Source organism: Pipistrellus hanaki (assembly GCF_964339955.1).
Source record: "Pipistrellus hanaki genome assembly, chromosome: 1".
NCBI classification, from domain to species: domain Eukaryota; kingdom Metazoa; phylum Chordata; class Mammalia; order Chiroptera; family Vespertilionidae; genus Pipistrellus; species Pipistrellus hanaki.
The window spans coordinates 83,950,758-83,974,548 of NC_140503.1; the positions used below are offsets into that span (position 1 = coordinate 83,950,758).

Consider the following 23,791-nt stretch of genomic DNA (forward strand, 5'->3'; position numbering starts at 1 on the left):
AAGAAACAGACTCGGCATTCATGTAGGGGTAGACTAGTGACCTGTATGCCATCCTGCTAAGTTTCTTGCCCACCTCTAAGTCAGCCTGTTTTTCTAAGGGATTGTTTTTACTGATGGTTTCCCTGCTTCATTGATGTGATGGTAGTAAAGTGTGCCAGAAAACCCAGAGGGGGTCATTCTGGCAGGATGGTGATTACAAGGACCAGATGGAGACTGAGGGGCAGGCATTTGTAGCTGCATCTGAAATACTGGAACACTTTAAGCAAAACTGTCTTGTAGAATGAGTTTCCTCTACAGAGTATAGTGGTAAGAGTCAGTGGTATTGACCTAGAGCACATTCACTTCTTGAGAATGATTCTGAAACCCCATTTTCAAGGCTTCCACAATGGTTGTGCAAGATGGTGTGCACACTGCATTCTTAGAGGTTCCTGCCCCACCATCCTGTCCACAACTGACTGAGAGCCCTAAGAGATTCAGACAGGTAATCAGCAGAGATCAGCTGCAAAATTCTGCAGTACTGGGTTCAGCGTGTGCACCATGGCAGGGGCAAGGCACGAGCAAGCCAAGGCTATGGAGACAGGACTACCAGTCACCTGAGTGGGGAAGCAGAAAGAGGCCTTCAGAGAAACCAGTTCATAGAGAATAAAGCAGATGCATAGATGATCATTGTGTAAGAGAAAAAGAATGAGACAAAGGGAGAGCAGAAAATGAGGGAAGAGGACAGACAGACCTAGACAAAGAAACAGAGCCAGAGGCAGCTACAGACACAGAGATAAACTGCTAACGACTTTCCAGACACCACAACACTCACCTGTACTTCTGCAATTAAGTTCGAGATTTCTGTGTGTATTTTTCAACAATTCCCCTTTTATAAACTATAATACTTTAGGTAAGACTTCTGATTCTTACAACCAAACGATTCTTGATTTAAACATCTGCTCCTTGATTGTAGCTGCATCTTTTTAGTGTTTAATTTGCAACTATGGAACTATATGTACCACCTAACATTAACCGGGGTAGGTACTGTAAAAAAAGTGAGGCTCTCAAGGAAAAAGGACTATAATTTGTAGTATTGTACAACGTACCAAAGACAGACTTGGTTTTAAGTAGCCTTAAACAATAACAGCTAACATTTACCAAGTACTTTCCTTGGACCAGTTGCAAAAGTCGTACATGCATGATTCCACCTGTTTGTTCTTCATGATAAACACTCTATTATTACCACTCCCACTTCACAGGTAAAGAAATTAAGGCACAAAGAGAGACAAATAACATACTCAAGGTCATACAATCAATCAATAAGGGAATAAAGGCGGAATCTACTGTTTATTTACATTAAAATTGACATTTGAAAAAAAAAGTATGCATTCATTTAAAATTCATTTTGGTCAATTAATTTTTATTGAATGCCTACTATATACAAAGTACTGACCTAAACTAATAAACTGGTTAACATCAGTGTTACAAATATAAATACGGCTTTTAAATATCACTATTCAAAACAAATCTTTCTGTGGGACACACACACAAAGATGTATTTTCAAATTAAGTTTCTTAATTTCCAAAATACCTCCTTTAAAACAGAAGGAAATAAATTCTGACAATGCTATGTTCAATGCATTAACTATTTCATAATTCATTGGGATATTGGAAGATTACTTGCTGCAAGCTGGACTCGTCTGAAAATAAACCTAGACTTCGGAGGGATGTCTACATTGATAAATAAGTATCCATTTAATTAATTGCAGGGTAAGTAATACACAAGTATATAAAAAAGTAAAATGACAAAGATGAGACGAGTTTTTCATGGGAGGTGGTGAGTTGCCATGGAGTCCGCTTCTCTTGATTTCCGAAGCAGGGCCTGTTTGAGAGCACTAATTTTCTCATCAAGCTCAGCCAGGGAATAGTTCTGCTGTAAACAATAAGAACACAAATTGCTGAATAAGACTCTGAAGTATCTCAATGCAGATAAAGTGATAAATGAACTATAAATATTTAAAATATCCAAAAGCATGATAAATGTCTCTTTTTCTCTTATAAGAATAATTTTAAAATTGAACCATATATGTTTACTCTATCATAAATTTTAAGGTATATAATAACAAGGCTTAAAATTCTTTCTATTTTTTCTTTCTCTTTCCTAATGAAAGCTCTCCTGGACCTTTTATACTTTGAAAAGATTATAAAAACTTTTTAAAAAACTACTGATTATATTAATAATCAGTAGGGGAAAAATTAAAGTTTAGGATTAGCTTAAGTGCTTAAAATACCTAGAAATTCTCTTTTTTTATGGATCAACTGCAATCAACTACCTCTCCTGGAAAAAATGGATGCTCTCAAAAATTACTCAAAATTGTACAATAAAAAAAATAAGTAACATGCTACTCTTGAAAAATAAACCAACCTAACAAATTTTTAGAGTTTTCCCCCCACTTTAAATTTATATCACCACCATCGAAGGGTAGCAAAACCTTATAAATTATGATTAAACTAATCTATAATAACATATAACAACAAAAGCATAATATGCAAATGAACCGAACAGCCAAACAGCAGAACGACTGTCTGGACGACCTTTCGGACGACCATGCTATGACACACACTGGCACCCGGCCAGCCAAGGTGGGTGTGATTGGCTGGGGGACGCCGCCATTGCCCAGGCCACCCTCTGCAGGGTGATCCATGTGGGGAAGGGGCTCTCCGGTTTATCGCCCCAAAGAGGAAGGTCCAGGCACCAGCCAGCAATGCTGTGGCGGGTGTGTGGGGCCGGCCAGCGATTGCCCCACAGATGGAGGCCCAGGCCAGCCAAGCAATCACACCCCATGCCTGTTGTCCACAGAGGGAGGCGACCAGTGGCGGGGGAGGGAGGGCCAGCATCGCACAGATGGCAAGCAGTGGCAGCGGCCAGGGCAAGGACAGCTGCCAGCAGCGGGGGAAGGAAAGCCCCAATAGGCCCTGATCGCAAGCCAGGCCTAGGGACCCTACCCAAGGGGTCCCAGATTGCAAGAGGGTGCAAGCTGAGCTGAGGGACACACACCTCCCCTTCCATGCACGAATTTTGTGCACCTGGCCTCTAGTTCATATATAAGTACTATGGACAAGGCTGGGCTGAAGGCAGCCTCTGGCAAACATTCTTCTTTGATTTAGATGCTGCTAATGAGTGGCATCTTCAAAAGGGGAAGGGGTGAGATTTAAATCACAGTACTTAAGCATTTACTATTTTTCAGCATTTTGTAACTGATATATCCTTCTACCATTAACAGATGAATATAGACTCTTATGTTTATTAGGCCCATCTGACTTATCCTATGCCCTTGAAATAAAATTACTTCTTTAATTCAAATACATTAATCTATGCTGCCCTTTTTTAGTTCTAAGTTCCAATGTATGACCTAAAAAGCAACCATAGTAGAAACTTTGGAGAAAGATTTAAAATTAATCAAACTTATTCAGAAGCTAAAATGAAAATGAAGTAACTTACCTGAGGTGGTTGAACTTTTCTTCTTTTGCCAGAAAAGTTCTAGATTAAAGGTAAAAAAAAAGAAAAAAAAGAAAATTAAATAACCAATACTTATAAAATCTAAACAATTTCCCTTTATAGATTACTGAAGAAACAAACAATTTTCCATTATAGAGTACTGGCAGAAACAAAGCCCACAACTCACCAAGCATTATCTGCAACCAACATACACTTTCTTGTGTTTTGGAAGTTACCCTCCAAAGATATTCAAAGTATATACTAGTAACATCACAGCAACAAGCTTGTCCCTGGCTATACACACTTTCCCATTAATTCTCAGCTTCTGTGGGGCTGAGTGTTTGTAGAAAAAGGTGCTCTGAGAATGTTCTTAGTTTCCTTTTTTCTAACATTTCCACCCCAGGATACTGATCAAAGGCAGCAGCAGACAGGACAGGGAATGTGGAATGCCAGGCCACGGGGTGAAGCGCACACACACACACACTGACTACAAGGGGACAGGGCTGTGTGAGCACCACCCCCTCCTGTGTGACTCTGGGGAATGCAGGTCCCCCCACTGGTCCTGCCTGTGACGGGCATGGCATGGGCCCAATTCTGGCCAATGAGAAAGGAGGGCCCGCTGGGGATTAGGGGGAGAACTTCTGAAAAAACTTCTTCACTTCTGGATACCACTGCGCCTGGACAGGAGAAAGTGCTGCAGTCATCTTGCCATCTGCCTGAGGAAAAAGCCATCGCTAAGCAGAGCTCACAGGGGACGAGCCCAATTCTCTTAAAAATAAATAAATAAATAAATAAATAAATAAATTACACACACACACACACACACACACACACACACACACACTACTAATTTCAGAGAAGGGAAAGGGAGAGGGAGAGAGAAACATCAATGATGAGAGAGAATCATTGATTGGCTGCTTCCTGCACACACACCCGCCCTCACCCCACTGGGGATGGAGTCTGCAAGCCAGACATGTGCCCTTGACTGGATTCACTAAGTCTGCATCCACTAAGCCATACTAGACAGGACGAGCCCAATTCTTTGACAACCATGATTTACCTAATAGCACAGCTTTCAAAAGGTAAATTAGTATATTAGTACATTTGAGAAAGAAACTGTCAATGTAGGAGATAAATTTTACTCATGAACATTTCTGACCACTGAGATCAGAGGGAAGATGAAATGTCACACTTTCCTTTGTGTCAAAAGCTGTTTCAAAGAACATTGAGGTGTGCCTCTTAGCAGTGCTATAAGTGGGAAACCATTCAAGTGTTAGAATTATTAAATATGGGGAAAACTGCTTCTATAAACATGCTCCTTCCTTTGCCAAACTGAGCTAATACCTCTGTGGGGCCCACGGGCAAGGACTTAATGTTTAACTTGGCCACTGCTCAGTCTCTCACCCTCCCAAGAGGTGGCTTTTCACCCGCCAGATGAAAATATACTCCCCCTTGTTTTCCGAACAGCTTAATCTATAATTTCCATGTCATTGAGCAATCAGATTATTATTATGACACTGAAGTGAAAAGTATCAGAATGAGGAAAATGAGGACATCAATGGTTCAATCACTTAAAAACAGTAAAATGTAGTCTTTGGGAACTTATCTTAGATCTGAGCAGAATATTTTGACAAGTAGAACACTTAGAAACACATACATTGTGAATACACTGGACTAGCTTTAAAATGTATTGTTTTTAGGCACAAGGTGGACATTTTAACATGTTTTGGTACCTGAGAGAAGTATTTGAGAGCACACTAAATAAATAGCTAGACAGACATAATTTTTTAAAATGCCACTATTATTTCACCTCACCAGGTAATTTATAACTACATTTACAATGTCCATGTCCTGATGAAGAGGTGATTACACTTACACACACACACACACACACACACACACACACACACACACAGGTCTGGGGAACCCAGGCTCTACGGAAACTCAGAGGTAAGTCAGTCTCCTCTCTGACCCTTCCTTACGTGTAACCAGTTGTTAAGGACTGCTGATTTTACAGGGCAGTGTCTTAAATGTTTCTTTCCTTCTACTCCCACTGCCCTAATTCAGACCTTCATTTCTCCCTTGTGTGGACAATGATGCTTCCTAAACTACTTTCCTTGACTCCAATCTTTCTCTAACTCATACTTCATAATGCCACCAGATAGGAACCTAAATTACAGGTGTGTTTTCTTCCTCAGAGACACTGGAATTGCAAACCAGTTCCTGGGACCTTCAAGGCTCTCCAAAATGCTTGCAATTTAATTTTCCAGCTGGATCCAGCTGTTCCCTTCATGCTTCAGGCCCACCATGTATGGATTATTGACTTGGCCTTTAGCACTCCCCTATTCCGACACTTCCCTGAGACACTTCCCTGAGAACCAGAAGTTCCCATTACAAAATGGAATTAAGATTCCGCCTGTCAGTGCTGTGAAACAAAGTTTACACACCTTCAAAAGTTCAATAATTAACTATCAGCCAAGGCCTATCCATGCATTCACACATTTATTCAATGCATACTACATTGTGTGTTAAAGATGAACAAGACAATTCCTGGTCCTCCAGAGATTCAAAACAGTGTGAAAAATAGATGTGTAAACATGTAATTATAAGTGATAAGTGCTATCAAATGAACAAAGTGCCATAGAACAAAGTGCCATACTTGTGAAGCATGTTATACTTAGTGTTTTCAGGGGCCATAATTTAAAATCAGTAAGCAATACTTTGGAAATAATCACATTAGTACCTTTAAATGGTCTATTAAGTGATGCCCTTAAATTTTTAAAAAACATTACCACATTCCTATCTTTCCATGTTGAATGTGAAGGGTAAAGATCTTTAGAATGATTGTATTAAAGGGGCAACAAATATTAATCTTTGTGGTAATTCCTGCATATATATGTTAACTTTTTTAAAGAGTTTTATGTCTGTTTCATAAATGAACAGAACTTTAAATGGTCTAGTTTTGTTTTATAAACCCAATGCAATTTATATCTTTTTTTCCTGGTAATGTTTCCCATTTCATGTGCTATGCATCAATATTACCATGATAACAAATCTCTGTTCAATAGTGAGAGGCTTCCCTGCATTTAGAATTCATTACATGTGAATCTGGATTAAACACATTTCAATTAAAATCTTTTCAGAGTTTAGAACTTAATTTCTATCAAAAGTTTAATCCTTAAGAAATTTAATGAGCTCAACTTTCCTGTACTTTCTAACTTTAGAAGCTAGAAGACTGAGCTGCCTTTGTAGTCTTTCTGTACACTTTTGAGGGACATGCAAAATTACGCATTGCCATGTGTGTAATCCCAGCATGAGGATGGTAAGAGTGGCAAATTACGTGCTATGCTCTCTGTGTTCAACTCTCAAGTGCGAGGACTTTCCTGGAGCAGGTTCTATTCCAAGAGAGTAGTGTGGCTCCCAGAGATGGCATATTCATTCTGTCTGGTAAGGAAGGGTGAGTATTAAATCTTTTTTCCCCTTTGGGCTTGGGGCCTATGCCATCTATATACATAGGCCTTGGGGAAAAAGTCAATCTGAATGTTTAAACCTTTCAGTGTTTTGTGGTTCTTTGTAGCTCACTATTAATTTGAATATGTCATCTATAATAATAAAAGCATAATATGCTAATTAGACGATGGCTTCCGGACGGAGTTTCAAGGGAAGCCTGGGTCGCGGGTGCCTGCGGGCGGCCGAGGGAAGCCCAGGTCCCAGGTGCCAGAGGGAGGCCGGTGTTGGCAACCGGGAGAAGGAAGGCCTGCTCTGGCACAGATTTCGTGCTTCAGGCCTCTAGTTTCCAATAATAATCCAGAAGTGATCCTTCTAATCAAATACGTATCATTTAGTAGATTGGGGGATCTTCTTTAAAAGCACTAGTTTCAATCACATTACTTTTATAATGCCTCCTGCCCTGAAGTTAGGTAGTCACCAAGTTTCAGACCTCAGGCCTCTGACATTCTCAGTGTTCTTACCCATTCTGTGTTTTAATTACCTCCTCCACACAGGCTTTTCCAGCTGTGGCAAGTCTAAGGCATACACCTTGGAAGGCTTATCTGATATTTCTATTCTTATCTGTTATGACTTTAAATTCACATTTCCCCCCAAAATATGCTCCCCTTCAGATTTTCTTATTTCTGTTAATGGTGGTATAATTTTTCCAACCAGAAACTGGACTCACTCTTAGTCTGTCTCGACATATTATCAAAATTTGTCAACTTCTCTTTTATATTGTCTCCTGCATAATCTTTCCTATTCTCATTCTCATGTCCATAACACAGGATCTCACTTCACACCTAATATTGTCTTATTCTTAGTCTCCTTTTTCATTTACCTCCCAGGACGATATAAGAAAAATCTTCTAAATAGTACTTGAACAAGTCATTTTCGTGTTCAACAGCATTTAAACTTTAGATACTTTAAACTTCTGGGCACAGCATTTAAGGTCCTCTATAATCCAACTACTTTCACTTCTTTAACCAAATACCCTGAACATTCTACCCTGTGTATATTAGATCCCCAAAATAAGATTACTATTTGATGGGCTTGTTCTTTTGTTAACCAAGTGATATAACAGAATCAAAATCAGAGAGAAGAGCAAATGATGGGGCAAGTTCTCACCTAAGGCATCTAACACTATAACACTCTTCTAAGGTCAGGTCTATTATTAACAAGAATTACATTAACAAGAAACTGAACTGAACTGGGAGAATAACCTGCCTAGAGATTACAATTAGAATGGGAAAACTTATGGTAGATTGTTATAGGAAAAGGCATAAAGTCTCTATGACGTTTCCTAGAAAGATACATTAAAAAAAAATTCTAAAAGTGTAAAGACCTTTGTAATTATGTAGTACAACCAACAAATCTTAAATTGGACAAGTGAAGGCTAAAGGAATTGTGTGAGTTAGCCACATTTATACAGCTACTTCATAGTTTCTGAAACAAAATAACTGGTAATATTCACTGAGGTTTTACCATGTGCTAAGTAGGTGACAAGTACTTGACTGGTGTTGTATAATTTAATCATTGCTTTAGCCCTTAGTACTTTAATAAACCTTATTTCACACTGAAGGAAGTAAATCACTAAAACTCACTCTATATATTTTTAATCTTAGGATTCACTGCTCACTTTTGTTGTGTAGCTTGCTTTTCTCTTCATCTGGAAAAAATTCTTTTCTGTTCCTCACTGTAATACCCAATTTAAGACTTTGGAAAGTTTGATGCTATACCTAAAACAATTTAAATATAATTTCACCAGTGACTTATGCTCTAAAATATGAGTTATTTTATATAACTTTTCAGAAAGTTTTAGAAAAATATTACTAAAAATTTAGTAACCTTAGCAATTTTGTTCACTTTTACATTTTGATTTTATCTAATACTTTAAAAAACCATACACAAACATCCAGCCCTCAAAAAGGGCAGGTGTTATGGATAATCACCCCTGAAGATGAAGGGAAATACAATGAGCTCAGAACCATTTGTTTGAAACATGATGATGTGACAATAAGATATTTATCAACACATTATTTCATATTTTCCTTGAAAAAGAGATAAGAATGACTGAGTGAATGAATAAATGCCTGAATTGAAGAATTAGACAATCTAGACTAGTCTTTCAAAAAGTGCAGTGCTAACTAACATAAAGAAAAAGGCAGGGTGGCAGATCGAGGTGCATGTGTGCTCAGTATGGGGTAGAAATGTAAACACATATGAGCTGAGGGAAGGAGTCTATCAAGAGTGAAGGATTAAAGGGACAGAGGGGATAACTGACAGAGCAAGATGCCAAAGAAGCTTTTGTTTTATAAGACAGCAAATTCAGAGTGACAGGATGGACGATTATCCAGGCTCACTTATCACACCATGAAAATGGCTTAAATTTGAGAAACTGGGTAATGTACAACAAAAGCACCCCTTTAAAAAATTATGAATCTATAGTACAGTAATTGGAATAACATTTTTTAAAGATGTAGGTAATCTCTTACATAGAACTATGTTCTATTCATCTCTGAATTATTAAGTATCTCATATATAGGATATCAATGAGTAAACTGTTATATAATAAAGAATCCTAGAATAAAATAACATTTAGTTATTTTTAAAAGATACTTATACTTACTACAGATTGAAAATACTCAGGAGAGATGCCTTCCAATTCAAGGATTTTATCCTCAAGTTTTTTAATTCTCTGATAAATGTCTCTTGGCACAGGACCACCTAAATACATTTAAAAACATTCTGAGATACTATTGAACAATTCTTCTTACAATTTTTATTCTTAAAATACCATGCAAAGATACATTTGCATAGGAATGGGAAATATTTAAACTTACGAAAATAAATGAACAAGAGTACGTTAGAATGAAATTCTTAGCTCACATTTTCCTATTATACACTATGGGATATATTATCATACTATACCTCTCCCCAAGCCCCATTTATGCTTCCCATATTGCTAGGAGTTTTGTTTTATGTTAAATTCATTTTATAAGATATTGAATAGTTCCTGCATAGAACAATTTGTATTTCTGAAATGCAGTTATAACTGACAATTCAATTTAGTGTTTGCAATATCCAATATCACTTTCTTCCATTTATTTTTTAAAATTTCTTTATTGATTATGGTATCATATAACTGTCCTCATCCCCCCATTCCCATCCCCAAACCCTCCCCACGATGCCCCCCACCCCTGTTGTCCATGACCTCTGGTTAGGCTTATATGCATGCACACAAGTCCTTTGGTTGATCTCTCTCCCTTATCCCCACCACCCTCCCCTACCTTCCCTCTGAGGTTAGACAGTCTGATCGCTGCTTCTCTGTCTCTGGGTCTGTTTCTGTTCATCAATTTATGTTGCTCATTATTTCCCCATAGATGCATTAGATCATGTGATACAAGAAATACCTTTATAAGAACCAAAACTGAGACAAGCCATAATGGTTATGCTGAGAGGCAAATGAATCAGTCTGTAGTGAGTTCCTTTCTGGGTCAATAGTTCTTTTGAGTCCCAATTTCAATGTCAAACAGTTCCTTATGTGTACCTGTCAGCCATGATATTTCAGATCTGGTCGGACACTTTCTTCCATTTATGTTTTTCTCTATATGCCATATTTTCTCCTTTAACCTAGAACTGCACTAAGAAGGAACTTTATAATATTTCTTTACTAATGAATTTTCTAGGGTGGAGGGTGGTAAAGTAATGTTACTCAAATTTCAAGGCTATGATTTTATCCCAAATCCTTTCACTTCTCACCACCTCCTCTGCAACCATTCTGGTCCACACCACCACGATCTCTCCCTGCATCAATACCACATCCAAACTGATCTACTAGCTTCTGTCTTGCTCCCATACAGTCTATTCTCAACACAGTCTATTCTCAGACTAGACTTTAAAAATGTACGTCAGATAATGTCATTTCTCTGCTCAAAACCACATCTTACTCAGATTAAAAGCCAAAGCCTTGGCAATAGTCTATAGATCCTACACAGTTTGGAAATTCTTGCCAAACTCCTATCATTCCAGTCACTTGATTCTTTTTTTTTCCTTCTGTTACTCAACTAGGCCAAGTACTCTCTCTGTTTCGGCACCTGTGGTTCCCTCTACCTCCATATTCACAAAGCCTGTTCTCATCACCTTCAGGTCTTAGCTCAAGTTACCTTATTCCTAAGGCCTTCTTTGTCCCTGGAAGATTCTCTCTCTCTTAACTCCATCAGGAAATACTCCAACTAGATTGAAATCTGAAAGTCCCTGAATCATATTTTGTGCCTATGTTTTTTGCAGATGCAGTTCCTTTTTGGAATCCTTTGCTCCTGAAAAATCCCTACTAACCCTTCAAGGGTTCAAATGTGCCTTTACCAGGGATACCATCCCTCGACCTCCCCTGAGAGCTGAACACTAACTTTGTGTCCCTACCGTACACGGCACATATCTGAAAAGGTAAAATGAACAATCGTTCCTTCAACAAACACCTGAATGCTTGCTTTGTGTCAGACCCTGCACTCGGTAAACAATGACCCTAATTAACAGTTTGCTCTCAGGGACCTTACTATCTAGCAGAGGAGACAGGGAGGACCTGGTGCTGAGATTATACAATAAAGCAGTGATTGCCAACCAGTGGTCCATGAGTTCCGAAAGGTTGGTGACCGCTGCAATAAGGGGTAATCCACACCAGAGAGGGACCAAGAGGGAAAAGCCGGGGCAGAAGAAAAAGCCTGGGTAAAAACCCTACAGCACAATGACTGGAAAGCATGGGAAGCCCAGAAATGTGACTGAAACTATAAATGTAGTTCATGCTATTTAAAATTACTACCCCACCCATCTAAATTTCCCTTCCCTTCTCTTATTAAGCTGCTTTTATCCATAGCCCTTCTCTCCTAGTACAGCATATAGTTTATATACTAGAACTTTTGTTCACAAGTATTCTCAGTGCCCAGAGCAGTACCTGACTTATAGTAGGAACTTAACAGCTATTTGTGGAATGAATAAGTACCAAGTTTGATATATGTGTATGTGTGTGTGTGTGTGTGTGTGTGTGTGTGTGTGTGTATGTGTTTGTGTATATATATATATATATATATATATATATATATATATATATGCAACAGAAAACCATTAAAGAATTTTTAGCGAGGGAGTAGCAAGATCAGATCTGAGCTTTAGAAAAAACAATTGGGCCATAAGGGAGAAAACTTGTCTCAAGGAGAAAGCCCAAGGGCAAATGACCAGTTAACATCCTTCCATTAGTCTAAGACAAATAATACTGACTTCCTAGAGTAGTAGCTGGGGAGACAGACAGAAGTGGGCAGATTTGAGAGATATTCTGAAGACAGAATCAACAAAATCTGGTGACTAAATGAGGAGGGAGACGCAGACTTTGCAACCAATCTAGGCTTGATTTCCAGCTGTCACTTACTATCTTGGGCATGCTGCTTGAACTCACTGAACTTCAGTTTTTATCTAACAACAACAGCAGCACCAACACCTCACAAGAGTACTGTTAAATATTGAGTTAACATATGCATATTTTTAGAGTGACTAGCACTTAGTATTAGTCATTAAATGTTAGTTCACTTTCTCAATGACATTTATTTATTTATTAGTGGCTCGGTGCACGCATTCGTGCACATTGAAAAGAAATTAATTAGAACATTTTAATATTGCTATTCGACCTTTCTTAATAATAAAAGTGTCAACCAAACTCACGATTGACAATGACAGAATGAAACACGCGTGTGATTAGCGCCAGCAAGAGCTTTATATGTATCATGCATGTGTGAGTCAACTTAGCCTTTTATAGATATAGAATAAACTTGCTTAATTAGACCTGCTTTCTGATTTTGCTAAACTTTTTCCATTCCAGTGAAGTACCCCAACTTTTCTTTCAGGTAATTGTCAGCAACACAGCAGTAAATATCAATACAACAGATTATTATTGTAGATCATACAGAGAGAACGAAGGGTAAAATATTTAACTGCAGCAGTTTGACTATATGCTGTGCAGTTGAGAAAATCTTAAGTCGTTTTCAAGATCCACCATTTCTTCTTTTCATTCGGGTCAAGTTTCTAAACTTTCTAAATCTCCATTGTCCAGCTAATGAAAAGAAAATAGGATTCTACCGAATCTCCTATCTACCTATTCCAGGACTTGTGTGAGAATCAAATAAGATGAGGCATGGAAAAATGCTTCACAGACATTTTGTTAAAGTGTAAAATGTTTCTGCCGAAACCGGTTTGGCTCAATGGATAGAGCGTCGGCTTGGGGACTGAAAGGTCCCGGGTTCGATTTGGGTCAAGGGCATGTACTTTGGTTGTGGGCATATCCCCAGTAGGGGGTGTGCAACAGGCAGCTGATCAATGACTCTCTCTCATCGATGTTTCTGACTCTCTATCTCTCTCCCTTCCTCTCTGTACAAAATCAATAAAATATATATATTAAAAAAAAGTGTAAAATGTTTCTAACTGGCTAGAAAGCAAATTGTGTTCTTGGGCTGAAGAAACTCCAAGGAGGCTCGTTGCTAGGGAGAGGAAACCGGGTGTTGCTATGTGATGTCATTACCTGGTGCCCATAGCAACCATTTCTGAGTTGGGCTGGGCTATGGGCTGCATTTTGCACCATCGGGTCTCAGCAGCCTTGGCTGGAATCTGGTGGGCTATCACTCTGGGGAGGTGGTGGGGTGACCTACTTGGGGGAGCTGAGTGTTGCTCTGTTGGTGCCAGGTCCACGGTATCTTTTCTTTGTAAATTAACAGTGCACGTCATGGCAGCTCCTGCACTGAGTGTCTGCCCCCTGGTGGTCAGTGAGCATCAAAGTGACTGGTTGGATGGTTGGAGGGACACTTAGAATATTAGCCTTTTCTATCTATCTATCTATCTATCTATCTATCTATCTACTTACCTACCTACCTACCTACCTACCTATTAGCCTTTTATATCTATCTATCCATCCATCCATCCATCCAGATCGATAGATAGATAGATATGCTTATCCTTACTGGAAGTTCCTTGAGGACTAGAATTATACTTATCAATACCCTGTACCTAGCACAGTGGGTGATAGGAATGAGTAGTGGTCACAGTGAAGTTATGAATTTGGCAGCAAGAAAAAAGACTACATTAGTTTTCATCTCTGATTTTAATAAACTAAGAATGTCAGGGTATATTTGGAGCCTGTTCTCATTCTACAAACACTCTTAAATTGGTGAGAAGTGGAAGGGGGAGAAGAGCAAAAACACATGAACTATATACATTCCCTGAAACCAGGGAATATGTTTTGTTTTTGTTTTTTCATTTTTGCACCAACCAGAAGAATGATTTGGTGGTGTTAAATGTTTTTACTGATTTCAGATAAAGAGGAAAACCATCAATATAGATCACTTGCCTCCTGCATGCACCCCAATTGGGAATCAAATTGGAAACCTGGGCATGTGTTTTGACCAGGAATCGTACAGGATGACGCTCATCCAAATGAGCCACACCAGCAAGGTCCAGAACAACATCTTGTCCAGATGGGTGCCCAGTGAAAATTGGTAACTAAATGAACTGGAATTCCGTTAGCCACTTGCAAAGGTACGTTATGGGGCACTGCGCAGCACTCTGCTTACCTGCCTGCAATCGCAAATGAGCTTCAATATTTTGTAGCCGTTCTTCTACAGCCTGATTACCACAATCTCGGAGCATGCTGCTTGGTTTATGACCTGACCCTTGAATTCCTTCAGGTCGAGTCTGTGGTCCATATGTATTCACAACTCTAGAAACTAAGTTAAGAAACTTTTGAGCCTATTACAATTCCATTTCAAAAATCAGAAATTCTTTCTTCCTGACAGTACTTTATAAATATATTTTTTTCCATAAAGACCATCTAATCACAAACCCAAGTATGAAAAAAGGCAGGATTTTTTGTGTTGCTTTAAAAATAAAATTTAGATAGGAAAGTGATTTTTATTCCATAAGCCTCTCTCAGTGATAAAGACATATAGAAAAGACATAAGGATACTTACCTTTTACATGACTTTTAAATCCAGGGTAAGGGGTAAAAACGGCATCAGTTCTTGCACAACTATTTTCTAAGGAGAATATAAATGAGAATAAGTATACTCTTAACTTTAAATGTAGGAGATTTTGACAAACTTCAAATAATTCATATTAATTAACATATTATTCATAATAAGAAATATAATTTTAAGTAATAGTAATTAATTTACTATAAAATACAGTATAACATTTAGTGATCTTTGCCCTCTAAAATTTATAATATCTAATCTTATCCAATTTTCAGATTTATATACATAGAAAAGTCCTCAACATTCAGTAGCATAATATTTTTAATGAATGTCAATATCCCTAAAAAACCATCTGAGCCCCTAAAGGAAAAAAATTTATATAGTCTAGAGAATATTTTAATTCTAAGTCAAAGAGGCATTATTCACTTTATTTCAACATAAAAATAAGTAGAACTCATTATTTTTACTGAAATGTTTTTTAAAGATACAGTATTTTTTTATGTTACTTACAGATTAAATCAGTGAACACCTAACAAAAAGGATTAATTATACATTTAACACATTTTTATTTCATAATTCCACACAAAAAAGACCTCGAAACCTTAATGCATACTTTTCCACTTTACCTAGATTTCCAATGTTCATTTAAAAACCCCTATCACAAAAGCCATCCATCTACCTCTTTCCAGACCGCCCCTTTCAAAAAAGTACAATTTTAGGAAATATAACTTGTCAAAATTTATTCTCATTTTTTTCTAAGGTGAAGAGTATAGTTTCTTTCAAATTAGATATCAAGAAATAAATTTAAAAACAAGAGAAACTACTGGAGAGATGTTAGCATAATATATAAACATTTCAAAAATTATAAAATGTTTTAAATTACATGAAGTAAATCCATCCACTCCAGTACATTCCCTGAAAAAAAAAAAAAAATTGCCTTATTTTATAATTAAATGGTCAAAGAGATAGTGAAAGAAAATTCTTTTTTACCATGGAATTTGATTTTTCTAAAAATAATCACTATTTATATAACTAAGTCAAATTGAGAAGTATAAAAAGGAACACACTAACACACTATAATAATACATTTGTATTTTTTCAGTCTAAGTTTTCTTAATAGTTCTGCTGACAAATCAAACTCTACGAATAAAATGCCAAAGTCACTTACCTTTTATATATAGGTACTAGTTTATCTTTCTTTTTTGTTTTTATTTTGAGACACCTCAATATATGTTTTAAAGGGCCAACACTTCTCCATTCCCTTCCTACCATTTCATGGGGTTAAGGGTTAAAAAAAAAAAAAAAGCTATCATCCATTTGGAGCTATATTCTAAATATATAGATTAAATGACCCATCAGACAGAAATTCAGCGTGGTGTGAAGATAGTGCTAGTCACTCTCCACAGCAATTCTTGCTAGCACTATTTTGAGCCAGCAACGAACTGAATGGGCCAAGGAATCCTGCTGAGCATTTCAATTCTTGTCAATTTCTATCCCCTGGTGGTTTATAATAATAGAGTTAGCAGGGAGAAGAGAGGAATAACATTAGTGACACATGTGCTTGCTCCCTCAACAAACCCTTTCTTATGGGTTGCTTGCAGTTGAATTGCAGTACCTGAGATTTTGCAACTGTTGCACCCGTTTTTGAGAAACTATAAGAAAATATACCAAACCTAGAGATATGAACATACAGTGTTAATAGAAAATGCTGAATTTAGGACCCAATTTGAGACTGCATTATTTCATTAAGAGAATCAGTGTACCAACGTGATAAAAGTCAATTCTAGGTTCATCTGACAATTCTATATTCATAATAATTAGTCACGATATTAGAGGCAACAAGAAAAATGCTCATTCCAATTAGGAACTCTTCTCCATAATTTTTATAAGACTACTTGTCTGATTATCACTGTGATACCTGAGTGATCTATGCCAGAGCTTTACAGTATTTTGTATTCTGCAGCATACCTACAGACCTGTAAATACATTATAGCATCAAATGGGGATGAAAAGGAGAATCTGATGAAAATAGCAAATTTACATATGCACTATGAAAGTAAAGGACAACTTGGTTTTATCATGATACAAAACATTTCTAACAGCTCAGAAATAATGAGAAAACTGCTCCCTCTTGAGGACTATTAACTTTACTAAGTTCACTTAATATAAGTTCACATCATAATTTCATAAGCACATTTACAGGCATGAAATTTATACAGCTTAGTTCCTTCTTACTAGTGAGAGCAAGCAACCCTGTTACCCACACTTCATCTCCATTTCCTAAAACATTTCACCTGTGGTAAACATTAGCCTTTTATTACGTTAGCATTTATTTGACTTCTGTGTAATGAAACCATTTTGCAATATAGTCTATTATTATACAGAAGGACATTCTGCTGCCTTAGTTTCTAAATAAACTGCTGAAATAAATTGCATTCGAAATGTTATTCATTTTTAAAAACAAATGAAAGATCAGAGCAACTGTAAAAACTGTTCTTAAATTCCTATGAAAATTATTCCTCTAGGACGGTGGTTACCTTGATTACAATCAATAACATTGCAAAATTCCCTGACGTTGTTTTCATTGATTTCAGCTTGCTTTCTTTCAATAAATGCAGATATTCGTCTGTCAATCTACAAACAATAAGTATGCATGTTTAAACAATTCAAATATAACAATATTTTAAAAATAATACTCCCCCCCCCAAAAAAAAACAAAAACAAAAAAACTTCTTACTTCTGCTTTCCCAGCCTTTATTTGAACTACTTCTGGATCAAAATGGGCCTGTGTCTTTTTCACATCTCCTAAATCACAATCTCTGTGCTTTTCTTCCTCCTGTAGGTCTCCAATGGGAAATTTGCCATCTATTTCATTCTTGTGCCTTGTTTCTGCTTTTCCTATCTCTTCAACAACAGTTGTATTCTCCTCTTTAATCAGAGGCTGAAGTTTTGCTAAAAAAGGCTGAGAAGAACACAATGCCATCTGCTGGGGTTCAAACTGATCAAAACTAATTATACCTTTAATATATTTATATAAATTTCTGCTACAAAAATGCAATATTTAATATCAATTAGGTAAATATAAAAAGTTGGCATATCAGAATACATAGATCTGACCATATTTGCTGTTCTCTACTATTATGACCATTATCATTTATTATAAATCTGTTTTTTTAAAATGAGAGAGAAAGAAAACCTGAGGAAATTTAAATTTTTCTTTGAGGGAATCACTCTGTCACTCATCTTTTATTTTGTGCCAAATCAAAGCCTCAGCCTTTGGCACCAATGCCACTTAATTAACATGTCATTCAAATGCCTCCTCAGAACACTAGGCTTAGTATTTTTCCTCCTTAACACGAGAGCCAGTGCTCTCACTCAGCAAAGCCCTGCATTATCACTATATCACTGGAGATTCTCCACTTGAAACTGCAGTTGGCCGAAGTGAATGAGAGAGCACAGACATGAAACACATAGGTGTTATGCTGAGTGAACACCCAGGCTTTTCCTGACAGAGCACGGTATCTTCTTGGGTCATGAAATCAAATTTTTACAAAGAAAATGAACAAAGGAAAAAACCTACCAAGATTCATAGCTGAAAAGAGATAGATGCCATCTCTATACTAGAGGGGGGAAGGGAATGCCCTTGTATAACACTGCTCATGTTCCCACCACAATTAGGCCTCGACTGAACTCTACAGCTCATTGCTGCTGCTCTTTAAAACTAGGGTTAATTATTACTTTTAACATAAAACAGTCAAAATTTTCCATAAAGTCATTGAACAGAGGGCTGAAAATTAACGTCTATCCCATTAATCAAAACACACCAACACTTGCCAATATTTCAATTATTTTTTCGTATCTACAATTTTGATTCCATTGATATACCAAATACTCTTCTGAAAATCTTACATTTCAATAGCAGCAAACTGACCAATTCAAACAGTTCTTCTAGTTACCTTTTTAACACTTCATATTTTATATTTTGATTAGAGATAAATTGCAAACTTACGTCAATTATAATAGCAGACATGTTCAATTGGAAACGAGCAAGATCATAATACTGTTCAGTTACTGAACTGATATACTATATAACATAGCAATACTATTATAAATAACAATTCAATGTTGACTTCTAATACAAAGTATGAATTATTTCAAACTGTTAAGAAAAAGAGAGAAAATAGTGACTGGATATTCACTAAGATGAGACATTAATGCCACAGAAATTACTTTCTTTTTAAAAACTATGCTGAAACTGTTTAATTGCAATAGACACTCCAGGATGTGTCACGCTGGGATAATGCCACTTCTTGAACCACTGAAAGCACTCCATGAGCCTCCAAACTCACCCAAGGCATGGAATCATTATCATAGCATGACACACACCTGCCGTGTCTTATTGCTTAATTATAACCCACCGTAGATGCAACTGCATTGAATTTTCAGTGCAAGTCTACAGTTGAATAGAATTGCATTCATTCAATCTTCATACCCACATTGCCTATTGGGCTATATTCCCGTAACTGTCCTTATCACTATGTAAACTGACAGACTTGGATCCAGGCTGGATGAAGTAATCTTTTATTAATAATACGATTAATATAGTGTTAGGGTAGAACTGACAAATACTCCAACTTATAGTTTAACTACAATTATACCTATATCGAGTTATCATTTTAAACAAGAATTTACCTGTAAATACAAAACGTGTTGCTCAAGAGCACTAAACAGCAAAGCAGGTTGGAGTGCCGAGAGGCTCTGGAGCTTGTTCCAATCGATTGCAATTTTCACCACATCTTCTCGGAGGTTAAGCTTCAAAAGGGCACACCAGCAGCATCACAAAAATCACACAATTAAACTGTACATATATGGGATTGCCACACATAAAAAATATTTCTATAGAGTAACATGCCTATTTAGCTCAAAGTTATCAAGTTTCTAATGATACATTAAAATGCTCTATCTAGTTATCATTTTTAAAAGGCCAAAGTGCAATTTTCATTAAAAAGTGGAATGACATTTCATTCTAATTCTATTCTTGGGTCTGTGTAATGGGACCATCTTGCAGGTGATACCCTCCAAGAAAGATAAAAAGAAGAGGCTCTTCTGATACTCCAGTATCTAAAAATCTATTGATGAGAAGCCAATAGGCTTGCCCTATTTTCAGAATCCTACTACTCCTGGCTCAAAGCATTAACCAGAGGGGGCAGGCACATTAATGAAAGTTCTCATATACACATTTCCTCTGAAATATATACACAAGTACATAACTGAAATATATCATTACTCTGATGTCTTCTGAAACATATTTTTATTGTTTTCAATAAATTTCTTAAAGTTTTAAATAAAAATTATTCACATATATTAAGAAGTCTGGGGATAAATGACAACATGTTTATCTACTTCAAATAAAATTAAACTATTATTCAGCTGTACAAATTTGAAATTGAAAAATAAATGCCTTTCTACAATAGTGAAATAAATGGTCAGAGAATGGATGGAATGACCAGATCTTCTGCTAAACAGTCTTTTCTAGTAAACTGTGACGGTTCGTTATATGACAATTTCTTATAAGTTAGCTAAGTGTGACCCATTTGAATAAAATTGTATATGGAAAGCTACCAAGAACCTAAATATAAATTTAATATTAAAATCAGCAAAAATTTTAGAGGAAAAGCCTCCATCCCTAGTCTTTCGAATGAATAAAAGTAAACTATCATAGTTTATATTAATTAACTAAGGTTTTCCATTAAGATTACCACATTCATCTTGTGTTACTTAATGCATACAAAGACTCTGTTAGACCACACTATGTATGGAAATAAACTATTACTACAGTTTTACATACAGTCAACAATACAAATTTATGAATAGTTTGGAGATAAAGCAAGCAATCCTTAACCAAAGCAAAGCATCAACTTTTCTAGAGAAAATAATAACTTACAGAAATCATAATTTTTGGATCATATTCTCATTTCAATTCAGCAAAATTATCTAAGCCTTCAAGTGTACTTGAAGAAGTATAATTTAAAAAGACCATATAAAAACGTCACAAATTAACTTTAAAACTATCCCAATACATCCAATTATTTATTCAACAAATTCCCTATTAGTAATATACATTTTTTGCATTTCTACCCTATAAAATTTGTCAAAAAAAGGATTAGTCTATTAATATGAACTATTTAAATATGTATTTTCAGTAAAAACTTTGTCAAATTAACATGAAAATCCAAGTGAAAAATAAATGATTCTTCAGCTTGGTAAAATGGGCTATCCTGAGGCAATCAACAGTTATAATTTGAAATCTGAAATAGAAAATACTTTTTAACATTCAACTTTGTTTCCTTTTGCGTGCTAATAATACAATAATGCTATACTGAATGAACTTAGACATATTATTACATTTAAAAACAACTTTAAAGTTGTTGCGAAAAGAAATAGTGATTTTCTCCGGGGGCAATTTTATAAGTATAGTACACTGGCTTCCATTCTTATCTTTAAGCAATCCATGTCAAAATTTAAAGAGTATTATCAAAATGGTTAGCATTTAATTGATGATACTATCATATTTTTAACACTTGTATAAATGGACTATATACACTGTGTCAAGTAAATTTGCCAAATATTTACTCTAAACATTTCTGAAAAGTATTGTAATCACATCTCTACTTGTATTTACAGAATACCTGGATGGTTAAAATTTTAAATAAGTTTTAAAAATTCAGTATGCCAAATATTTTAAAAGACATGTTAAAATTATTTACGTCGTTTAAAAAAATCTCTTCATTAAAACAAACAAAACCCCCACAAAAATTAAAAGTTCCATGTCCACGCCAGAAAAAGTTCTCAAACTTTTAAAACCATTTACAGGCTTTGGGTCTTAAGACTGAAATATTAATGTCCCCAAGTATTTGAAATATTTTTTATAAATCCATAGCAAACAACTGAGTTTAAAAGTTACAGCTTTTAGTACATTCTATTAATAATTGTTCCATTACACCAAACTGAATGTTTAACTTAGAGCAATGCTCTCTGTAAATCACGATAAATGTATTAGGCCTTTTAAAATACTTAAGTAATTTTTAAAAATGGATTCTCCATCCACCCAAGGCTTTAAAAAATAATTTTCACAAATCAGACAACGGCTCTGTCTTCATAAAGTGCGTTAACGTTATCTTTAACACAAACGCCTGTTGTGCCTCCTGCAGGCTCTAGTACCAGCCCCATAACAAACTTTTATAGCCGGAAGATACTCCTTTTTTAAAAACAGCCCAACTTATTTCCAAGTTATTTCTCATTTGAAATTTGCTTTGCACTTTACATCATGGAACGAAATAGTGACTTGCTGAAAGAGGGAGTACTTTTATTTAAACAACTTGATTAGGACGTTCCTGCAAAAGCTATTTAACAGTCAACTAAACTAGTTATTAAACGGTCCTGTTGCAAACAGTATCCACCATAAATAACTAATACAACTTTTTGTTAGAAGTATTTCATATGAATCCCTTTTATTTTTCCTCCCCCTTTGAAAGGGACATTGGTGCACACAATGAGTGGACACAAGGAGAAAAGAAACAAAGTCAGCGGCTCATAGCAAACGATACAAAAAGGCGGAGAGCTCTCGCAGAAACCTCAGGCCGATCTAACCAGAGTCCGCCGGAGGAAAAGGCATCCTGAGCGGAGGGGTCCGGCAAACCCTCAGAAGCGTTCGGCTTTCCAGCGGGTTTCGCTCAGAGCCGGGGTGACAGCCCCACGCCCTCCGGGGAGAAGGGCTGCAGGAGGTGCGGCCCGCCCCGGGCCCCGCGCTCCGCCCCGCGGCCACTCGCTCCGACCGCGGGCGGCGGGGCGCGGGCGCCGCCCCCGCCGCCCCTCCTCCGCCGGGTCCCCGCAGGCCGCCGCGGCCCCCCAACTTCACCGCCCCGCGCCCCTCCCCGCCGCCTCCGCCAGGAGCGAAAGGCGGGGCCGGCGGTTTCCGAGCCCGGCTCCGCCAGGCCGTCACTCACTTGCCCGGCCAGGGTGTGCAGGGAGCGGAAGACTTCGCAGAGCACCTCCTGGGAGAGGCTGGGGCTGCGGCTCTGCTCCAGGCTCCTGTCACCCACGCACGGGCGTCCGTGCTCGGCGGCAGCGGCCATGACACCGCGCAGGCCCCCCAAACCGCAGAAGAGCGCTCACGACCCACCCCTCCTCTCCGCTGCCTTCGTCGCCTGGCGATGACGTAAACACGCCGTGCCTTGGGAAGAGCGGGACCGCGAAGGCCGAGGCTTTGTCTGTGACTGACAGGCGCGTGCACCAATCAGGGGCAGGATCGCCCACGCCGCCGGCTGGGAGTGGGTGATTGCCCACCTGCGCGGGGCTGGCTGCGGCGGCGGGGACCGCAGGTGTGGTCCGCTGAGGGTGGGCGTGGGGAAGCCTCCTGAGACCCTAGAGGGCCCAGAGGTTGCTTATGAGCGTTGATAAGAGGAAACTTCTGATGAAATGGCACATGTTCAGTCCCAAATTAAAAGTTGAAATTTTAACCTGTCACCGTGGTCTGGGGGAAAGATCGCTGCTCAGGTGTGCAGGGATATTTCCAAACCTTGGAAAGTGGAATTGCCCTCATTGGACAGAACGTTTTCAGCTCCACGTGGTTCTTTAAAATTTACGCGAATTAACGTCACTAATTTTTCATTCGAGGGACGGGAGGATAAAAACAACAAAATGCTCTAGTATGCCTCATTTACAATCAAGAGAATGGTATGCGAAATACGTCAAGTTTTAAAACGTGGATCAGTTGCTATTCCCTGAGGATGCAGTAGGGACGTTCACCCTAAAA

General features: G+C 37.6%; 1 protein-coding gene across 4 annotated transcripts; it reads right to left on the minus strand.

The window, feature by feature from the left end:
* Nucleotides 1-1,307: 1,307 nt before the first annotated feature.
* Nucleotides 1,308-23,791, minus strand: MBIP (MAP3K12 binding inhibitory protein 1). 4 transcript variants are annotated; one of them, XM_084875009.1, is made up of 9 exons: nucleotides 22,983-23,791; nucleotides 19,669-19,788; nucleotides 17,714-17,938; nucleotides 17,514-17,610; nucleotides 14,974-15,039; nucleotides 14,578-14,730; nucleotides 9,597-9,694; nucleotides 3,482-3,520; nucleotides 1,308-1,912 (listed from the first exon to the last, which is right to left on the minus strand). In XM_084875009.1, exons 1-9 carry the CDS (start codon nucleotides 23,109-23,111, stop codon nucleotides 1,805-1,807), a joined length of 1,035 nt encoding a protein of 344 aa, XP_084731135.1. In that variant the 5' UTR covers nucleotides 23,112-23,791; the 3' UTR covers nucleotides 1,308-1,804. The 4 variants fall into 4 exon arrangements, with proteins under 4 accessions (XP_084731135.1, XP_084731136.1, XP_084731138.1 ...); XM_084875010.1 differs by having other exon boundaries at nucleotides 1,308-1,909; nucleotides 22,983-23,203; XM_084875012.1 differs by lacking the exon at nucleotides 9,597-9,694 and having other exon boundaries at nucleotides 1,308-1,909; nucleotides 22,983-23,203.